Below are 14,228 nucleotides of genomic sequence, written 5' to 3'. Positions count from 1 at the left end.
CATTGTTTGCTCCCGCAGCCCTGATACTGTACAACGATGTCGCCCCAGCACCATGTGCTAACTGTAGTTCCGACGAACGATACTTGGTCAGCCTCACCTCAAGAGGTCTCCATTTCACGAACAGTATGGTCAGAGCCATCGCAGAGGTCACCAAGCAGTGTGATGTGCACAAGTTGCTCGGTCCATGGCGAGATTTCCATTACGACCGTATCAGAGGCAATCAGCAGCTGTGCAAATGCTCACAAGGATCGCAGTGGTCAAAGTCAGGTCAAAGAGGCTCTTCGCCGCGGCAGAGTCACGCGCGAAGTGCAGAGCACGAGCTGAGACAATATCAGGCGCATTAAAGTACAGATCCAGAGTGAGACAGACTCGAAGATACGTTGGCTGGGAGGCATTACAACCAAGACTGCGTCGTCTTTCAGAAGGCGTTCGGTAACTCCACGGTGGCTGGCCAGCGGAATCCGAAGAGACGCGATCTCGATGGGTCTCGCGCGCACGTGGATGCCACACGCCTACTTACTGACCGCTTGCTGACTCGGACTCACCGGGCGGGCTGCCTTCTCATTAACTCCTCCTATTGTCCAGCTGAGTTTCTTCGTTCCTGTCACGACAACTCGGTGCGATGTCTCGCATATCCCGCAAGGATGCAGAGAATCAGGTTCAGTCTTGGGGCTTTTCCCATGTCTTCACATGGACGGACAGTCCGTGAGTGCCGCCGAGTCTCCGCACTTGTTGCGGGAACTCACTATGTGCAAGGGACTACCATCACAATCCCCACAAGCATGCCGGTGTGACGACGCATCTCATCCTGTCCGGCGAGCTCACCATCTCGTATCCGGAGGACGACCCGGACAAAAAGGAGACGCTTGGTCCTGGTGCTCGCTTCGACGTGCCTGCGGGCAAAGTACATGAGGTCTGGGTCGGCAAAGAGGGCTGTACCTATGTCATCGGAGAATGAAGGGCATCTATCTCTCGTCGGAGCTCAGCGCTCAGGATCGCGTTGCACACCAGCATGTGTGCCACGACCATTGGGTGACGACCTAGTCAAATTGGTTGGCATCTTCGTTGCCCACGAGTGCTCAAGGTGAACAGATTCGACAACTGAATCAGGACAAAGTTGCCGCTTCATGCGGCTCGAACCAGTACTTGTTCTGTGGCTCACCGACTTCATTTTGACAGATTGGCACGTTGAAGTGCTCGAGATCGTAACAGCGTTCCCACTCGTGTTGTAAGGTTCGCGGTGCCAGACGTTGAGCGATGTCAACTTGGGTCATGCATATCAAGGAAGCGTTCCGGGCGATTGCATTGGTGCGTTTTGTCATCGGAGATGCATCGACAACTGGTATCCACCAGAAACGATATTTGGTGAACCAGCATGTGCTCATTGACTGGAGGGAGGAGGCTCTAGATCTCAGACCAGAAGTCCCTGCACCATATTCTGCTTGGTCTCACAGGCAGTATGCTTCGCGATGAGCGTACGTAGTCTCCATTCATATTCCACGCTGTCAATTGGATACGGTCAGAGCTTGCCTGCGTTCAGGCGTGATGTCCTCGCAACTCATCAATCCTGTAGGTAAGTTCACCAGTACGTTGTTTGACAACCTGCTCATCCAGCTATCATGGTTACAGATATCAAACTATCATTGTAACGACAGCAGCTACCAGCAAGGTACCATCCCGGAGTGGCTGTATGCATCTGCTGCCAGTGTCTAACCATTTCAATTGACACGCTCACGATGAGGCTTTCCAGCCCTATAAGAGCGGTGCGTGTGCTTATTCATTCCTCAGCTCGCTCCTCTCTTTCATTATCCTTCCAGAGCTCACCGAGCACAGGTACTGGCTAGTGCGTATTGCGGTTCAAAACTTGGTGACTTTCGCTTACCGTCTGTTCACAGCCTTGCTTGTTATCTTCACGTATACCACTTCACACCTCGCAATCGCACGTCTCGCGACCATATATCTCTTACGATCGCTCTCTTGTCCTTCAATCATTCAATTGTCAGCCACAATGCGTACCTCAACCGTCCTCTCCGCCGCGCTCATTGCCACTTCTGCGCTTCCGTCTCTTGCAGTACCCGTCCTTCGGTATGTCGACCTTGTTCATCGGCTGTAACAATCACTGATCGCCTATTTTAGATCTGGCGATTCCGCAAGTCATGTCGACGGTGGGAAACACTTCGCTCATGCTGCACCCGAGGATTACCGCATAGGAATAGTCAACCGACTTCCAGTCTTTTCAAACCCGAAACCTCTCCGTCAGCGCCCGATCGCCGAGCATCCGCTCGAAGGAGTCCGCGTTCATGTACCTGGCCACGTACTGACTGAGGGCGGACTACGGGCCCACAACTCCAGCGCGTCGTCTCATCCTTATGCTCACCGTGTCCGCGCATATGATCACGAAGAGCTGCCCGTTCGTCGCCCGCACACTGGGGGAGCTGTTCACATCGCCCACCTTCCAAGGCCTCAGGCTCATGTTCCCAACTATGCCGCAGAGCACGAGCACGAGACGCCCTACCGTGCTGTACCTGGCCACCCCGAAGAAGAACACTTCGCTCGTGCCGCTATCGAGGATGCACCCGAGGATCACCGCATCGGGATTATTCACAGGATCCCAGTCGGCACTCCCGCGAATCGTCTCCGTCAGCACCCAATCGAGCGTCCGATTGAAGGAGTCCGATTTCACGCACCCAGCCACTCAGCGTCCGAGGGCGGGCTCCACGCTCGCGCGTACGGCTCTCTTGTTGCACGAAAAGACAAGAAGGGAAGGGGCAAGGCTGAGCCCGCACCCGCACCCGCTCCTGCGAGCAATACCCAGACGAATTGGAACGAGGCGAACACTGACATACAGAATGCCGGCACCGCTGCGAAGGATGTCGGAGGCACTGTCAAAACGGTCGTCTCGGTTGGAAGGGACGTCGCGTCCGTGCTGGGTGACTTTTCTAGGCGGGAGGAGGCAGCGAGAGAGCTGGAAGATTGGATCGTCGCGCGCACGTACAACGAGCTGGACTAAAGGTCAAATTGGGTGGATAGTAGTCGATACAACCGGTCGCCAGAGCATAGGATGTGTTTTGCGAGATGTCTAAGCACTCCTATCCGAGCAGAGTTGCGGTCCAGCCTTCTTTGAAGCTTGAGCTTGAGAGCTTCCTGGCCAGCGCTTCGGCGATGTATGATGTAACGCGGGCGTGACAAACCTAAGCGCCGGAATGGGCGCGTCATGGATGTCGTCTCCCCTCCATCACAGTCCACGCAGACTGTATACTATGTACGCTGTCCGCCACCGTCTACTCGTTCTGATCAAGCAAGTACGCCAATATTGCTCGCGCACATTGATGGAATGCAGGACCCGAATGCACCCCGACTAAGCTCGCCAGCGACACGTTATGTGCCAGCGGCGCGTTATGTATCACCCTACCACCAAACACTAGGTGTCTCCAATTCCGATGCAAAGATCCACCCGCTCCTTTGGCCAGGCAGACATGTGATAGCGCCCTATATAGTCGTCCTATGCTATGCGTACTCCGGAACCACCACACCCACATACTCGGGTTCTCGACTTGAGCCGCAGCTGTCCACACCATGTTAATGAACGCGTCCCTGCTTGACCGAGGAGTCATCCACAGTGAAAATCGGACCTGCCCGAACTAAGCCAGGGCCTGCCTGGAGCAGGCCTTGACAGCCATTTGACGTGTTCCACCTGCTCCGAGCTGCCCCCACCTGCCGCATTGGTTCTTTCGGCGTCTCTCAATGGCGTTTTGTAACTTTAGACACGATCTTAGCTCGCTTACGCGCTATGGCCGTCCGCCTTAGTGCTTTAATGCCACCCCGCATCTCGTTAACATGAACGCCTCGATCGTAAGCCGTACGCGTAAGTCTCTTTAGCTTCGCTAACACTCTTCACTTGTGCGTTAACGCGTCCACGTTAGCCTTCCGCGCCCCGCCCAGTTCCTTGAGCCATCCACCTCCCGACCCCGTGACTTGCACGCCCGACCTCCGATGACGCCATGCAGACTCGAGAGACTCCAAGTCTTTCCGACTGCAGACGGCCTTCGCTTCACACCGCCACGTCGACATCCGCCGATATCTTATTCCACGACGTGCATAGGCACGCACTCCCTTCCGACTCTTTGAATCACTCTAATCGTATCAAACGCACGCAGGGCGAGTGGGCGGGTGGGCTGCAGGCGGCCAGGAGTGTGTGAGTGAGTAGTACATTACAAAGAGTGTCGCGCCAGCTCTCCTTTGTTTTCAGACGTAGGATCATGACCCGCGACGGGGTGGATGGGCTGTAGTGCCGCAGCCGATGGCATGTGCTGCACGGGCGAGCGAGGGTGAGCCTGAGGGTGAGTCCGGGTTGTGCGAACGGCAACTTCGCGCGGCCCGTGGGGTACAATGCCTTCCTGTACTCAGGCTAGTCAGCTATCTGCTGACCCTTGGGTTGGCGTGCAGATCTAGTCCGAGTCAAACAGAACTACGACACGTCGCCGCAAAACTGCTGGCGGAGCCTGGCGCTCGACCCGTTGTCGCCGCTGCATGATGCTCTCGAGTACGCTGTTCTAGGTCTGGCGATGCGAACAGACGCTGCGGGACTCCGGCGCAATCCCGCACGCCCGGTGTCCGCCAAATGCGCCCTCGTACGGGTATTGCCAAAAGAGGCAACCCCGCGAGCGTCCAAACTCGCAGGGAATCTGAGGCATGCCCCCCTCCATCCGCCAGGTCGACTCGCGAACGGCCTCAGGCACAGCAACACGGCGCACACGCGCGCGGCGAGCACCCACGGCAAAGGCCCCGCACGCAAACCTAGCCGACGAAGACACCGCGGGCCTGGGCGCAGCGACGAACTCACGACAGGTGTGGACGACGAATACACGGCAAGCGTGAACGACGAGCGGACGGCGGGGACGAATGAACGGCTGGCGGGGATGGGCGAGGGCGAGGGCGAGGGCGAGGGCCAGAGCCAGGTGAGTCCAGCCACACGCGAAAGGGCTCGCTAACAGCGAGCACAGGACGCGGTGACGTGCAGCGCGACGCACACAACGACGGCGAGCACGCAGGGCCAATGCCCTGCGTGTAGGCACGGCCGACAAACAAGCGGCGCGCGGACGGGCCGACGCACAGGGCGACCGCGAGCATGCAGGGCCAATGCCCAGCATGCAAGCACGGCCGATGAACGGATCGCGCGGGGATCAGCAAAAGACGGAAGACGGCGACGTGGACAGGGCCGAGGCGTGCGCAACACACGCCAACTGCGAGCGCGGAGGACGAATGTCCAGTACACAGACGCGGTCGACGAACGCGCACATAGGTAAGCGGAAGGGAGGCCGAGAAGGCACACAATCGGGTGGGCGGGCGTGTACACAACCGGGCGGGACCACAACCGGGCGGGACCACAACTGGGCGGCGACGCACGCACGGCAACCACGAGCGCGCAGGGCAAATGCCCAGCACGCAAGTGTGGTCGACGAACGAGCCGCGCGCGCGAGCGACACACAGGAGACGGCGACGGTGGACAGGGCGTGTACAACACACGCCGACTGCGAGCGCGTAGGGCCAGTGCCCCGCATGCAAACGCAGCCGACGAGCGTGTCGCAGGTAGTGAATGGGGGGCGAACGGATGAGGACGAGCGGGCGGGAGGCCGGGAGGCGTAGTAGTAGTGCAATGTATATTAGTGTAGTAGCATTATAATCGACGGCAATTTACAGCAGGTTATAGCAGATTACGGACCTGCCCCCAGCTGCCCAGACCTGCCCGCAGACTAAGACGCCTGCTCTCGGCAGGTTGGGGCAGGTTATGCGTTAAGGCCGTGTTTCAATTGCCTGCCCCCAGTCAACCGAGAGCTGCCCGTAGTGTAGTCGTTGACAGCAGCTGTCAAGACCTTTTCCGGGCAGGTGTCAGCTTAGTTCGGGCAGGTCCGGTTTTCACTGTGAGTCATCGACCATGACACTCTAGGTACAGTAGCGATACATGCTCCTCAGACCCTCAAACGGCCATATCGTCTTGACACGGACGCGAGCGTCGAGAAGCCCTATGTCGCGCGTGCGTCGTATGCACCTGACGTCGAACATCCGCGAGGCACTGCCGTGTATGTGGAAAAATACAAGGATTATGTGAGTATAGGGGTACCGGTCGTATATTCCTTCGCTGACTGGATACAGTCGGTTTTGCAGCAGCATATCTTGTTCTGGGATCGAGACGGCGATGGGCAGATCTGGCCTTGGGATACCTACGTCGGTTTCCGGGACCTTGGGTTCAACATCCTCTTTTCCCTGCTTACCGTCTACGTAATCAACGTATGCTTCTCGCTCCCGACTCGGTACGTCCTACCAAACCTCTGCTAACCGCAATAACCTCGAACACACCCTCTCCGCAGACTCGCGCACAGCTACCTCCCCGACCCCTTCTTCCGCTTCTACGTCTCCAGCGCGCACAAGTCCAAGCACGGCTCCGACTCGGGCGTGTACGACACCGAGGGCCGCTTCATCCCTTCGCGCTTCGAAGACATGTTCGCCAAGTACACGTCCTCAGGCTCCCGCACCCCCGCGGACTCGCTCTCCGGTCGCGAGCTTCTCCGCCTCATGCATGGCCAGCGCGTTGCAGTGGACCCGTTCGGCTGGAGCGCGGCGGTGTTCGAGTGGGGCGCGACGTACCTGCTCGTACAGAAGGACGGGCGGGTCTCGAAGGAGGACCTGAGGCGGGTGTACGACGGCTCGTTGTTCTGGGAGATCAAGGCACGGAGGCAGACGAAGGAGGGTTGGAACAAGGGATGGGGTCTGGGAGGCGACGGATTTGTCGGTGGACGGAAGCTCCTGCCGTTCAGCCTGTGAGTGTAGTCTCGATGTGACGAGGCGACGTTTCTTGCAGTCAATACTTATCGTACAACATAATCATATGTCTTGTTACAGCTAATGTGACATGTCCACTAGCACAAAGACGCGCTATCTCGTATCTCCGCAATCGAGTTTCGAGTTTATCGCCCACTGTATGGGCACGGCTTACGATGCTCACGAGGATAATTGCAGCACATCGAAGGTTGCTTGCGTGGACTGTCAATCGGAGCGCGCAATGGCCGACCAATGGGATTGGACGCGAGTTGGAAACTTTATGACGGCCCACTGACAAAAGCATGCGCTGCCACTCGCTGGATGGCACACCAGTCCAAGCAGGAAAGGATGCGATCCCACACGACTCCAGCCATTCGAGGGAAGAAGCGAATTGCGGCGCGAGCCCAGCTCAATTCCTCCGATACAGCAATAACATACACGTCGTCAATTCTCCTTCCTCTATTAATGTAACCTTGATTACACACGCCTCATGCAGTGACAGCGGCCCTCTCGTCCAAGACCTTCTTGATCGAGGGCCGCGAGACCAGCTTCTGGTGCCACCTTGGAAACCGCACGTTAGCCTCCGCCATCTCACCCAGATACCCAAGGCGCGACACTCACTTCCAGAACGACGGGTAATCGTGCTCTATGTTCGCCTCCAGGAAGTCCACGAGGACCATGCCGAACGCAGCGTTGTTCCACCTACGACCGCGCACCCGCGCCGGCGTCAGTACTGACTTCCCTGGGACGAGGGAGACGGGGCACGCACGAGACAAACGAGATGTCAGCGACGCTGACCTTGTCGCCGACGAGCCACTCCTGCTTCTTGAGCACGCCGTCGAGCACGCTGATCACGCGCACGGTCTCCTTCTGGTACCGCTCGATGGCGCTCGGGACCTTCTCCTGGTGGTAGACCTTGAACCAGATCGCCTGGCCGAAGTACGGGCTGGTCGGCGGACGACGTCAGAATGCCTAGTTTGACAAGCAAGATGCGAGACGTACCCCTGGCCGGAGGCCTGGAAGAAGAGCCACTGGAGCTGCTTGATCTTGTCCTCGGGCGTCGCCGCCGAGATGCGGTGGGCGGTGTCGTACTTCTCGGCGAGGTAGACGATGATCGCGTTGGACTCCCTGCAATGCGTTCACTCAGCATAAACCTGCACGATGCGAGGGGAGTACTAACCAGATGGTGAAGTCGTTGTTCTTGTGGTCGATGAGCGTCGGGATGCGCCCGTTGGGGTTGTACTGGGTGTATTCGGGCGCCTTCTGCTCGCCCTTGTTGAAGTCGAGGTAGACACTCTCGTACGTGAGGCCGAGCTCGCTCAGGACGAAGGCGACCTTCCTATCGAGAGTGAACGGGGTCAATGAAGTGCACCGGGCCGGATTGATCGTACTTACCAGCCGTTCGGGCCGCCCTTGTGGGTGTAGAGAGTGAACTGCTTGCCGTGCGACATGTTGAGTGAAGAGCTGGGCTGAAGGTGAGGGTGTAGGGGGACTGGTGTGTATACTTGGCCGGTGCAGCCTCCGCCTTATATAGCTGAGCCACCCTTCCCTGTATGGGACTTCCCGGCAGTGCGTGGCTTTCAAGACAACCGTGGAAGTTGCGTGCTGACACACGCCAGCGAATCAGTAAGCAGCTTACCACTGCCGCCGACATGAGGGAATGGAACGCGCGGTGTCGACTCATAGGGTCGCTGGAGCGCGCAGCGGACCTGGTAACGACGCGGCCACAACATGGCTCGCCAACGCGAGCCAAATTTGTGTGCGGAGCCACACCGCTTCTGTCGCGGAGGTGCTGAGCAAGATCGCGACGATGGGCAGGAGAAGACAGAGAGGCGCAGTCGTACGTGAGCAAGGATCAAGGATCGTATCGAATCGTATTCGAGTTGTGCGCGGCCGCCGCTCCTGGCTGCCTTGCGGTAGGGCATTAACGCGACGGTTGGCATGGCACAGGATGGGGAGAGTAAGCTGGACGTCTACGCGGCGGCCGTCTCGTATGACGAAGAATGCGAGATCTCCGACGAACGGGGACAGCGTACGTGCTGACCAGAATCCGTGGCGCTTTGTGGCTGTTTGAAAGCAGACTAGCAGCAAACGTGAATGTGAAGCTGCGGCCAGTACTTCGTCTGCGGAATAGCTTCGCGACTCTTCGCAACCTCTTCGCGACCAAAATAGCTGCAGACGCGATGTTGACGCGATGTGACGTCTGCACGTGCCCCAGTCACGCAGCCTGGCGCGCTTCGCCACTGGCACTTGAGGTTAGCATGCTACCCGTACTCAGTGTCTCTGAACGCTTGTGCTGGTACGAATTCGTGGCTGCGGGCGGCTACACAGCTCTAGAAACGGCACCGCCTTTGAGGACCAAGCAGGATCTACTGCCTAGCTTCCCCGTCGCCCACATGCTAGGCCAGATCCTCCATAGAGGTGGGTCAATGAGATGATCCTCAACACTCACTAGCTTCGTTTTGAATCAGCACCAAACATGGGACTTCGCTCGAACTGGATGGACCAGAAATGTGCTGCTGATTGCGACTGGTCACACAAATCGACCTCTCGCGTCCTCGTCATGGCCACCAATCTTCTGCAGGTGAGCCGTCATCTATCTCGTTCAGAGTGAATTGAGTCCAATTCTTGACGCATGTCAGATCCAATCGCGCTCTTAGCTGGCTATGTAGTGCGGCAGGCGTATGGGCACGCGGGCAATGTTATGACTTTCATTCGGCAGGAAAGACTAGGCTTGGGCTCCTGCGTCGCTGCCGGCGGCAAGGTTCGCAAGGCAAGGTTACCCATACACTGTAGTAGCGCAGTCACTATCAATGGCCGTCGTCCCTATGGATCCCCACCTGCCTCGTCATACAAATTAGCTTTGACCTTTCGGAAGCTTATACGCTTAAGCACGAAGCCAGATCGATGGGCGTTTCCGGCTTCCCTGGCCGTTGTTCCTCCAGGTCTTAGCCTTTCCGTGCTTCGTGAGTATTCAAGCCACTGGCAGCGCACAGTCCAGAGCAGCTAGAACACCCTGATCCGGATCTTCTTTTAGATCTCAAGATCTTCGGAGCGTACGCGACGCCCGTACACAAACGAGGTTCTATAAATGGCAATCTTGGTGTATGGACGCCGTGGACGGCCGACTCGAAGCCATGACGGGCGAGGATGGGCCATTGATGAGCCTCGAAGCCATCCCAGACCTAAGCGTGTTGCGAGTATGGCACAGACTAGAAATGGTAACTTCTGCGGTGGCCAGGTACCATGTGACGTTTGCCGTGCTTTGTCCTCCGGGCTTCTAGAACGGTGGCCACACGAGCGGACGCCACTAACTGCACCGTATTTGGCCGTCCTGGTCTGTGATGGCAACACTATAAAACGCAGTTCACTTGTTGTCCTAGGCCATACTTCCGCCGTCTTCCCTCACAAGCGACACACAACATGAATAGCGCGTCCACCTCAGCTCCATTGGCTATGAACGCACCGTTCTCAGGCGATCCATCGATGTTCGCCGCGAATCTCTTCTCATTGGACAGGGGCCCCCAAGACTTCACGAGTTATCCGCAGACCAAATTCCTCCGATGCCTCCACCATGGTCAATACCAACAGCACCGGTGTCCAGAGCCAGCTTCTCCTGCCCTACCCTCCACCATATCTTCCAACACCTTCCCCCCGCCAGCGCTCTACAATCGCATCTTCCGTCAAACATTCAGATTCCGCAAGGGTTCCATCAAGTCACCAAGTGCAACATCACCCGCCGGAGAGGTATCTTGGGCCGCCGCCTCCTAGACCCGGCTTCGTCACGAGGACTGTACCACAGCATGTCTGGGACCCGTATACCAAGCTACGTTCAAGGAAAAATGCGATGGACGTGACTTTACACTTCTGTCCGGACGGCATCACACCGCTGGATACGCAACGCATCACATTCGACCTCGCTGGGCAGATTCCAGGCACCGGGATCCCGCTTGCGCTGTTGGACTCCCCGCGCATCGAGGCCACCCTTCGCCACTGACAGACGCTAACGAGCTCATCCTCGTAGACAGACAGAGGATAGAAGGCGGTGATTTCGAGGTGGAACCGGTCATTCCTACAGCTACATCGAGCTTTGTATGGCGGTACGTCCTTATGCACCTATAGTCGTTCGAACGAGTGACCGACTAGTGATCTAAGTGGCCGGCGTACCACTGCTCTCTAGGAACAGGTTTCGCCACGTTCTGACCATCCGCAACATCTCCGGATATAGCTCACGAGCACGCATCTGAAAGATTGTTCGCGGCATTTCACGGATTCTTCAAGGCAAGCCTGCTCTCCCCCCTCCCTCCCCCCGTTCGTAACAACCACTGACACGGAACCTACAGTACGCCCAAGCGGCACCGAACGCCACCACTGGTGCCCCTCGGAGTGACTTGATCTGGGCGTTCGGACCTGGCGGGCTGAGCTTCGACAACGTCTCGCTGGTAGCACTGTATCAGATGGCTGGCCAGTTCTTCCTGGGCGAGTTCTACGCGGAGTTACCGCGAGACGTCTGGGATCGCCATCTCGATACAGCGCCAGTCCCTATGACGTATTGAAGTTCAACGTTCAAACGTTCATCGCGGATGTGCCTGCGCTGTGCCTGTCACAGGTATAGCGCATGTACGATACTGTATACGCATGAATCCCGTACCACTGAGACATGAGTATCAGACGAACACTGAAGCTGTATACACTCGTTCCATTTAGCTCTTTGCCTCACCACGGACCTCTGAATACGCTTTACGCTCTATGTAGTTCCATGCGATGTTGTAGAGACGACGCACCACTGTAAACAGCGATTCGCGCACACCGTGGTACACAATATCAGCCATTCACATTCAAGTTACTACCATAAGTTACAACAGCTATCCCACCGACAAGTTACCGTGGGCTTACTCCGCCCAGTGTCACCGATCCGCCGCTCAATCGAGCTCGTCGAACTCGCCGTCAAACGCACGGACAAGCAAGTCGAGCATGTCCTCGCGCGTCTGGCGTTGCGCAGAGGGGTGCTGCTGCGAGTGTTCCTTCGAGCGGTGAGAAGACGAAGCACTCGTAAGGTGGTCGTGCGCCTCCAAGTCGCCCGTCTGGCGGTGGCTGGTCTGGTGGGGGTGCTGAGCGTGCCCGCCGTTCTGGTGAGCCTCGTGAGGGCGGCGGTGCGCAGCAGAGTGTGCGGCATTGTGAGCCCGGTGATGCTCCCCAGTTTGAGCTGCGCCGGAAGCCTCATGTGCGGCACGGTGATGCTCCCCAGTGTGAGCTGCGCCGGAAGTCCCGTGTGCAACAGGGTGAGGCTCGGTAGAGGGGGTGTTGGCCTGGTAGCCATGCTCGGTCTCCTCATGGGCACGCGCGTCCAGCTCCTCCATCGGCATACGAGTGAAGAGCTCTTCCAGGTCCCGCCGAGAGATTTCGTAGTCGTCGAAGCTGCGCGCGAAGAGCTCCTCGTCAAAGCCGAAATCGCGGGCGAGAACCTCCGCATCCTCGCGTTTGAGGACTTTACTGACGACACCAACAACGGCATGGAACGCCTTCTTGAAGAAGTGACCGATCTTCCTGCCAATCTTACTGCGAGCAACGAGGTGCTCGTCGAGGCCGAGGGCACGAGCAACAAACTGGTTCTCATCGATGTCGCGCGTGAAGAGGTCCTCGTCAAGGCCAAGATCGCGCGCGAAGAGAACATCGTCGTCGAAGTCACGCGCCTCGAGACCGTCGTAAACGTCGCGCGCGAAGACCTCTTCGTCGATGCCGAGCTCTCGCGCAAGGACGTCCATGTCCTCGCGCTTGAGCACGGTTTTGGCGACACCGACAACGGTATGGAATGCCTTTTTGAAGAAACCCCCGATCTTCCTGCCGATCTTGCTACGTGCAACGAGGTCATCGTTGAGAGCGCGCGCGAACAACTCCTCGTCGAATTCACGACGAGCGAGAGTGTCGTCGAATGCGCGGGCCTCGAGGTTGTCGAAGTCACCACGGACTTCGAGCTCCGCTGTGCTATGATACGTCGACTATGAGCTACTAGATGAGGAAGAGCTGGACTGTGACTTACTATGCAATGGGAGCGGCAAGGGCTGGCGCAACGGACGCCGCAGCCGCAAGGATGAGGATAGCGGTGTAAGAGCGCATATTGAGGTTGGAGATGGCGGGGATGAGAGATGTGACGGTGCAGTGATCAGGATAGAGTGAGATGAGAGGTCGTGAGGTCGTAACGAAAGAGATGCAAATAGGCTGATAAACTAAAGCACACGGCTACAACGACACTGTCAGTGGACATTCCGCGGAGAGGCGCTGATCATACTCACCAACCAGTGCCTGTACGAGAAAAAAGTGAGCTCTGAAAGAGAGGGCTGGGAGCTAAGCGGACTGCATGCCCTCCGTCCTCTTTTATGCGCGGCCGAGCGCTTTCTCTATCATCAAAGATGCGCTGAACGCGACCTGCGCCGGCGGCAGCAGTATCGGCATCATGCCAAGCGAGCCTGGAAAGTGTGGGTGAAGCACAGGTGAAGCATGTCATCCAGTGTTCGGCGACTAGGCGCTCATACGAACCTACGTTTCGGACATAGACAGGACCGGTGCACGCCCGACTAGACCAATATTGGACCAATAACTGGATTGGAGAGTTTGGACTTTGGTATACTTCACAAATTGCAGCCACTGCTAGTCTCCGTTGCAAGACCATAAGAGCCGACAAGCGTCCATGGCCACTGCCTCCGTGACGGGGCCCGCAATCGATTCGGTTAGGTAGAAAGTCTGCTCGCCGACGTGCGCGAGTCGCACCAAAACGGCTAGAAAATGATCTCAAACCAGGCTGCAGCTTGAAAGTACTCCGATACTGAACATTTCAACGCATCAAATGCGGACTGCATGATGTCCGATGCTATGCGGTCCCGCTCGAGGAGGCGATCATACAACGACTCTTGACAGGGGCGGTGCGACGGAGTACAGCCATCAGCAATCGGTATCTTGAGCTCTGTCACACCATATACGGTGCCAGCCGAACTGACCAGTCGTGCATGGTTGTCGCAGTCAATATCTGAGTGCCATGGAAAATAATTGGAATGGGTGCGGATGCTGTACGGTGTACTACGTACGCGTCTTGCAGGTTCGTGGCTCATGCGCATGCCGGGGCAGCAGGGCAAGATGCTAAACGCCACTGATCAGTCCGGGTATGGAAACTGTTGCCACTCGATAGACGCCCTGCCAGGCCTGTTCAATGTTCCTGCATGCAGCATGCCCTCTCGAGCACAACGTACCGGCGGAGATGTCTGTCACATAAGTACAGATTGCGACGGCCCATCCCCCCCAGCAGCCGCGAAGAGCGACTCGAGCGAGTCACCTTCTCGGGATCGGTGGCTGACCCATACTCGGGCTTCCCAGACTCCGTGATGCGCTGAAAGCTCTTGCATGCAGCTGCCATA

General features: G+C 57.3%; 6 protein-coding genes across 6 annotated transcripts; 4 read left to right on the top strand and 2 right to left on the bottom strand.

Annotated features, from left to right (window-relative positions):
• Positions 1 to 527: 527 nt before the first annotated feature.
• B0H18DRAFT_1022380 (uncharacterized protein) lies at positions 528 to 976 on the top strand. Its single transcript, XM_048029585.1, has 2 exons — positions 528 to 705; positions 757 to 976. The coding sequence occupies exons 1-2, from the start codon at positions 623 to 625 to the stop codon at positions 956 to 958; spliced, it is 285 nt and encodes a 94-aa protein (XP_047890576.1). The 5' UTR covers positions 528 to 622; the 3' UTR covers positions 959 to 976.
• A 1,032-nt stretch (positions 977 to 2,008) lies between these two features.
• B0H18DRAFT_1190077 (uncharacterized protein) lies at positions 2,009 to 3,101 on the top strand (the record flags this gene model as incomplete). The annotated part of the gene is made up of 2 exons (XM_048036038.1): positions 2,009 to 2,085; positions 2,137 to 3,101. The coding sequence occupies 2 exons, from the start codon at positions 2,009 to 2,011 to the stop codon at positions 3,008 to 3,010; spliced, it is 951 nt and encodes a 316-aa protein (XP_047890575.1). The 3' UTR covers positions 3,011 to 3,101.
• A 1,940-nt stretch (positions 3,102 to 5,041) lies between these two features.
• On the top strand, positions 5,042 to 6,932 carry B0H18DRAFT_1095776 (Caleosin related protein-domain-containing protein). The gene is made up of 4 exons (XM_048032429.1): positions 5,042 to 5,302; positions 5,948 to 6,105; positions 6,154 to 6,311; positions 6,369 to 6,932. The coding sequence occupies exons 1-4, from the start codon at positions 5,140 to 5,142 to the stop codon at positions 6,820 to 6,822; spliced, it is 933 nt and encodes a 310-aa protein (XP_047890574.1). The 5' UTR covers positions 5,042 to 5,139; the 3' UTR covers positions 6,823 to 6,932.
• A 230-nt stretch (positions 6,933 to 7,162) lies between these two features.
• On the bottom strand, positions 7,163 to 8,427 carry B0H18DRAFT_574480 (thioredoxin-like protein). Its single transcript, XM_048038645.1, has 5 exons — positions 8,215 to 8,427; positions 8,000 to 8,158; positions 7,822 to 7,947; positions 7,589 to 7,765; positions 7,163 to 7,521 (listed from the first exon to the last, which is right to left on the bottom strand). The coding sequence occupies exons 1-5, from the start codon at positions 8,268 to 8,270 to the stop codon at positions 7,437 to 7,439; spliced, it is 603 nt and encodes a 200-aa protein (XP_047890573.1). The 5' UTR covers positions 8,271 to 8,427; the 3' UTR covers positions 7,163 to 7,436.
• Positions 8,428 to 10,393: 1,966 nt separating this feature from the next.
• B0H18DRAFT_1121596 (uncharacterized protein) lies at positions 10,394 to 11,375 on the top strand (the record flags this gene model as incomplete). The annotated part of the gene is made up of 4 exons (XM_048034354.1): positions 10,394 to 10,776; positions 10,848 to 10,919; positions 11,070 to 11,130; positions 11,163 to 11,375. 4 exons carry the CDS (start codon positions 10,394 to 10,396, stop codon positions 11,373 to 11,375), a joined length of 729 nt encoding a protein of 242 aa, XP_047890572.1.
• A 158-nt stretch (positions 11,376 to 11,533) lies between these two features.
• Positions 11,534 to 12,896, bottom strand: B0H18DRAFT_574458 (uncharacterized protein). The gene is made up of 4 exons (XM_048038644.1): positions 12,860 to 12,896; positions 12,253 to 12,804; positions 11,716 to 12,199; positions 11,534 to 11,665 (listed from the first exon to the last, which is right to left on the bottom strand). Exons 2-3 carry the CDS (start codon positions 12,689 to 12,691, stop codon positions 11,742 to 11,744), a joined length of 897 nt encoding a protein of 298 aa, XP_047890571.1. The 5' UTR covers positions 12,692 to 12,804; positions 12,860 to 12,896; the 3' UTR covers positions 11,534 to 11,665; positions 11,716 to 11,741.
• Positions 12,897 to 14,228: the final 1,332 nt, after the last annotated feature.

The sequence above is a fragment of the Fomitopsis serialis genome (genome assembly GCF_022376445.1).
Source record: "Fomitopsis serialis strain Sig1Antser10 chromosome Unknown B0H18scaffold_63, whole genome shotgun sequence".
In the NCBI taxonomy this organism is placed as follows: domain Eukaryota; kingdom Fungi; phylum Basidiomycota; class Agaricomycetes; order Polyporales; family Fomitopsidaceae; genus Fomitopsis; species Fomitopsis serialis.
Note: the sequence above shows the minus strand (reverse complement) of the source record. Positions and strands in the feature narration are given on the sequence as shown.

Bases quoted from the DNA above. Each gene is read 5' to 3' on its own strand.
- B0H18DRAFT_1022380 (XM_048029585.1), top strand. From the start codon at position 623: ATGTCTCGCATATCCCGCAAGGATGCAGAGAATCAGGTTCAGTCTTGG. The intron at 706-756 runs GTGAGTGCCGCC...ACTATGTGCAAG, and splicing joins TTCACATGGACGGACAGTCC to GGACTACCATCACAATCCCC.
- B0H18DRAFT_1095776 (XM_048032429.1), top strand. From the start codon at position 5,140: ATGCCCAGCATGCAAGCACGGCCGATGAACGGATCGCGCGGGGATCAG. The intron at 6,106-6,153 runs GTGAGTATAGGG...GACTGGATACAG, and splicing joins TGGAAAAATACAAGGATTAT to TCGGTTTTGCAGCAGCATAT. The intron at 6,312-6,368 runs GTACGTCCTACC...CCCTCTCCGCAG, and splicing joins TGCTTCTCGCTCCCGACTCG to ACTCGCGCACAGCTACCTCC.
- B0H18DRAFT_574480 (XM_048038645.1), bottom strand. From the start codon at position 8,270: ATGTCGCACGGCAAGCAGTTCACTCTCTACACCCACAAGGGCGGCCCG. The intron at 7,948-7,999 runs GTTAGTACTCCC...AACGCATTGCAG, and splicing joins AACAACGACTTCACCATCTG to GGAGTCCAACGCGATCATCG. The intron at 7,766-7,821 runs GTACGTCTCGCA...TCCGCCGACCAG, and splicing joins TTCCAGGCCTCCGGCCAGGG to CCCGTACTTCGGCCAGGCGA.
- B0H18DRAFT_574458 (XM_048038644.1), bottom strand. From the start codon at position 12,691: ATGACCTCGTTGCACGTAGCAAGATCGGCAGGAAGATCGGGGGTTTCT. The intron at 12,200-12,252 runs GCTCTTCGCGCG...GGGACCTGGAAG, and splicing joins GATTTCGGCTTTGACGAGGA to AGCTCTTCACTCGTATGCCG.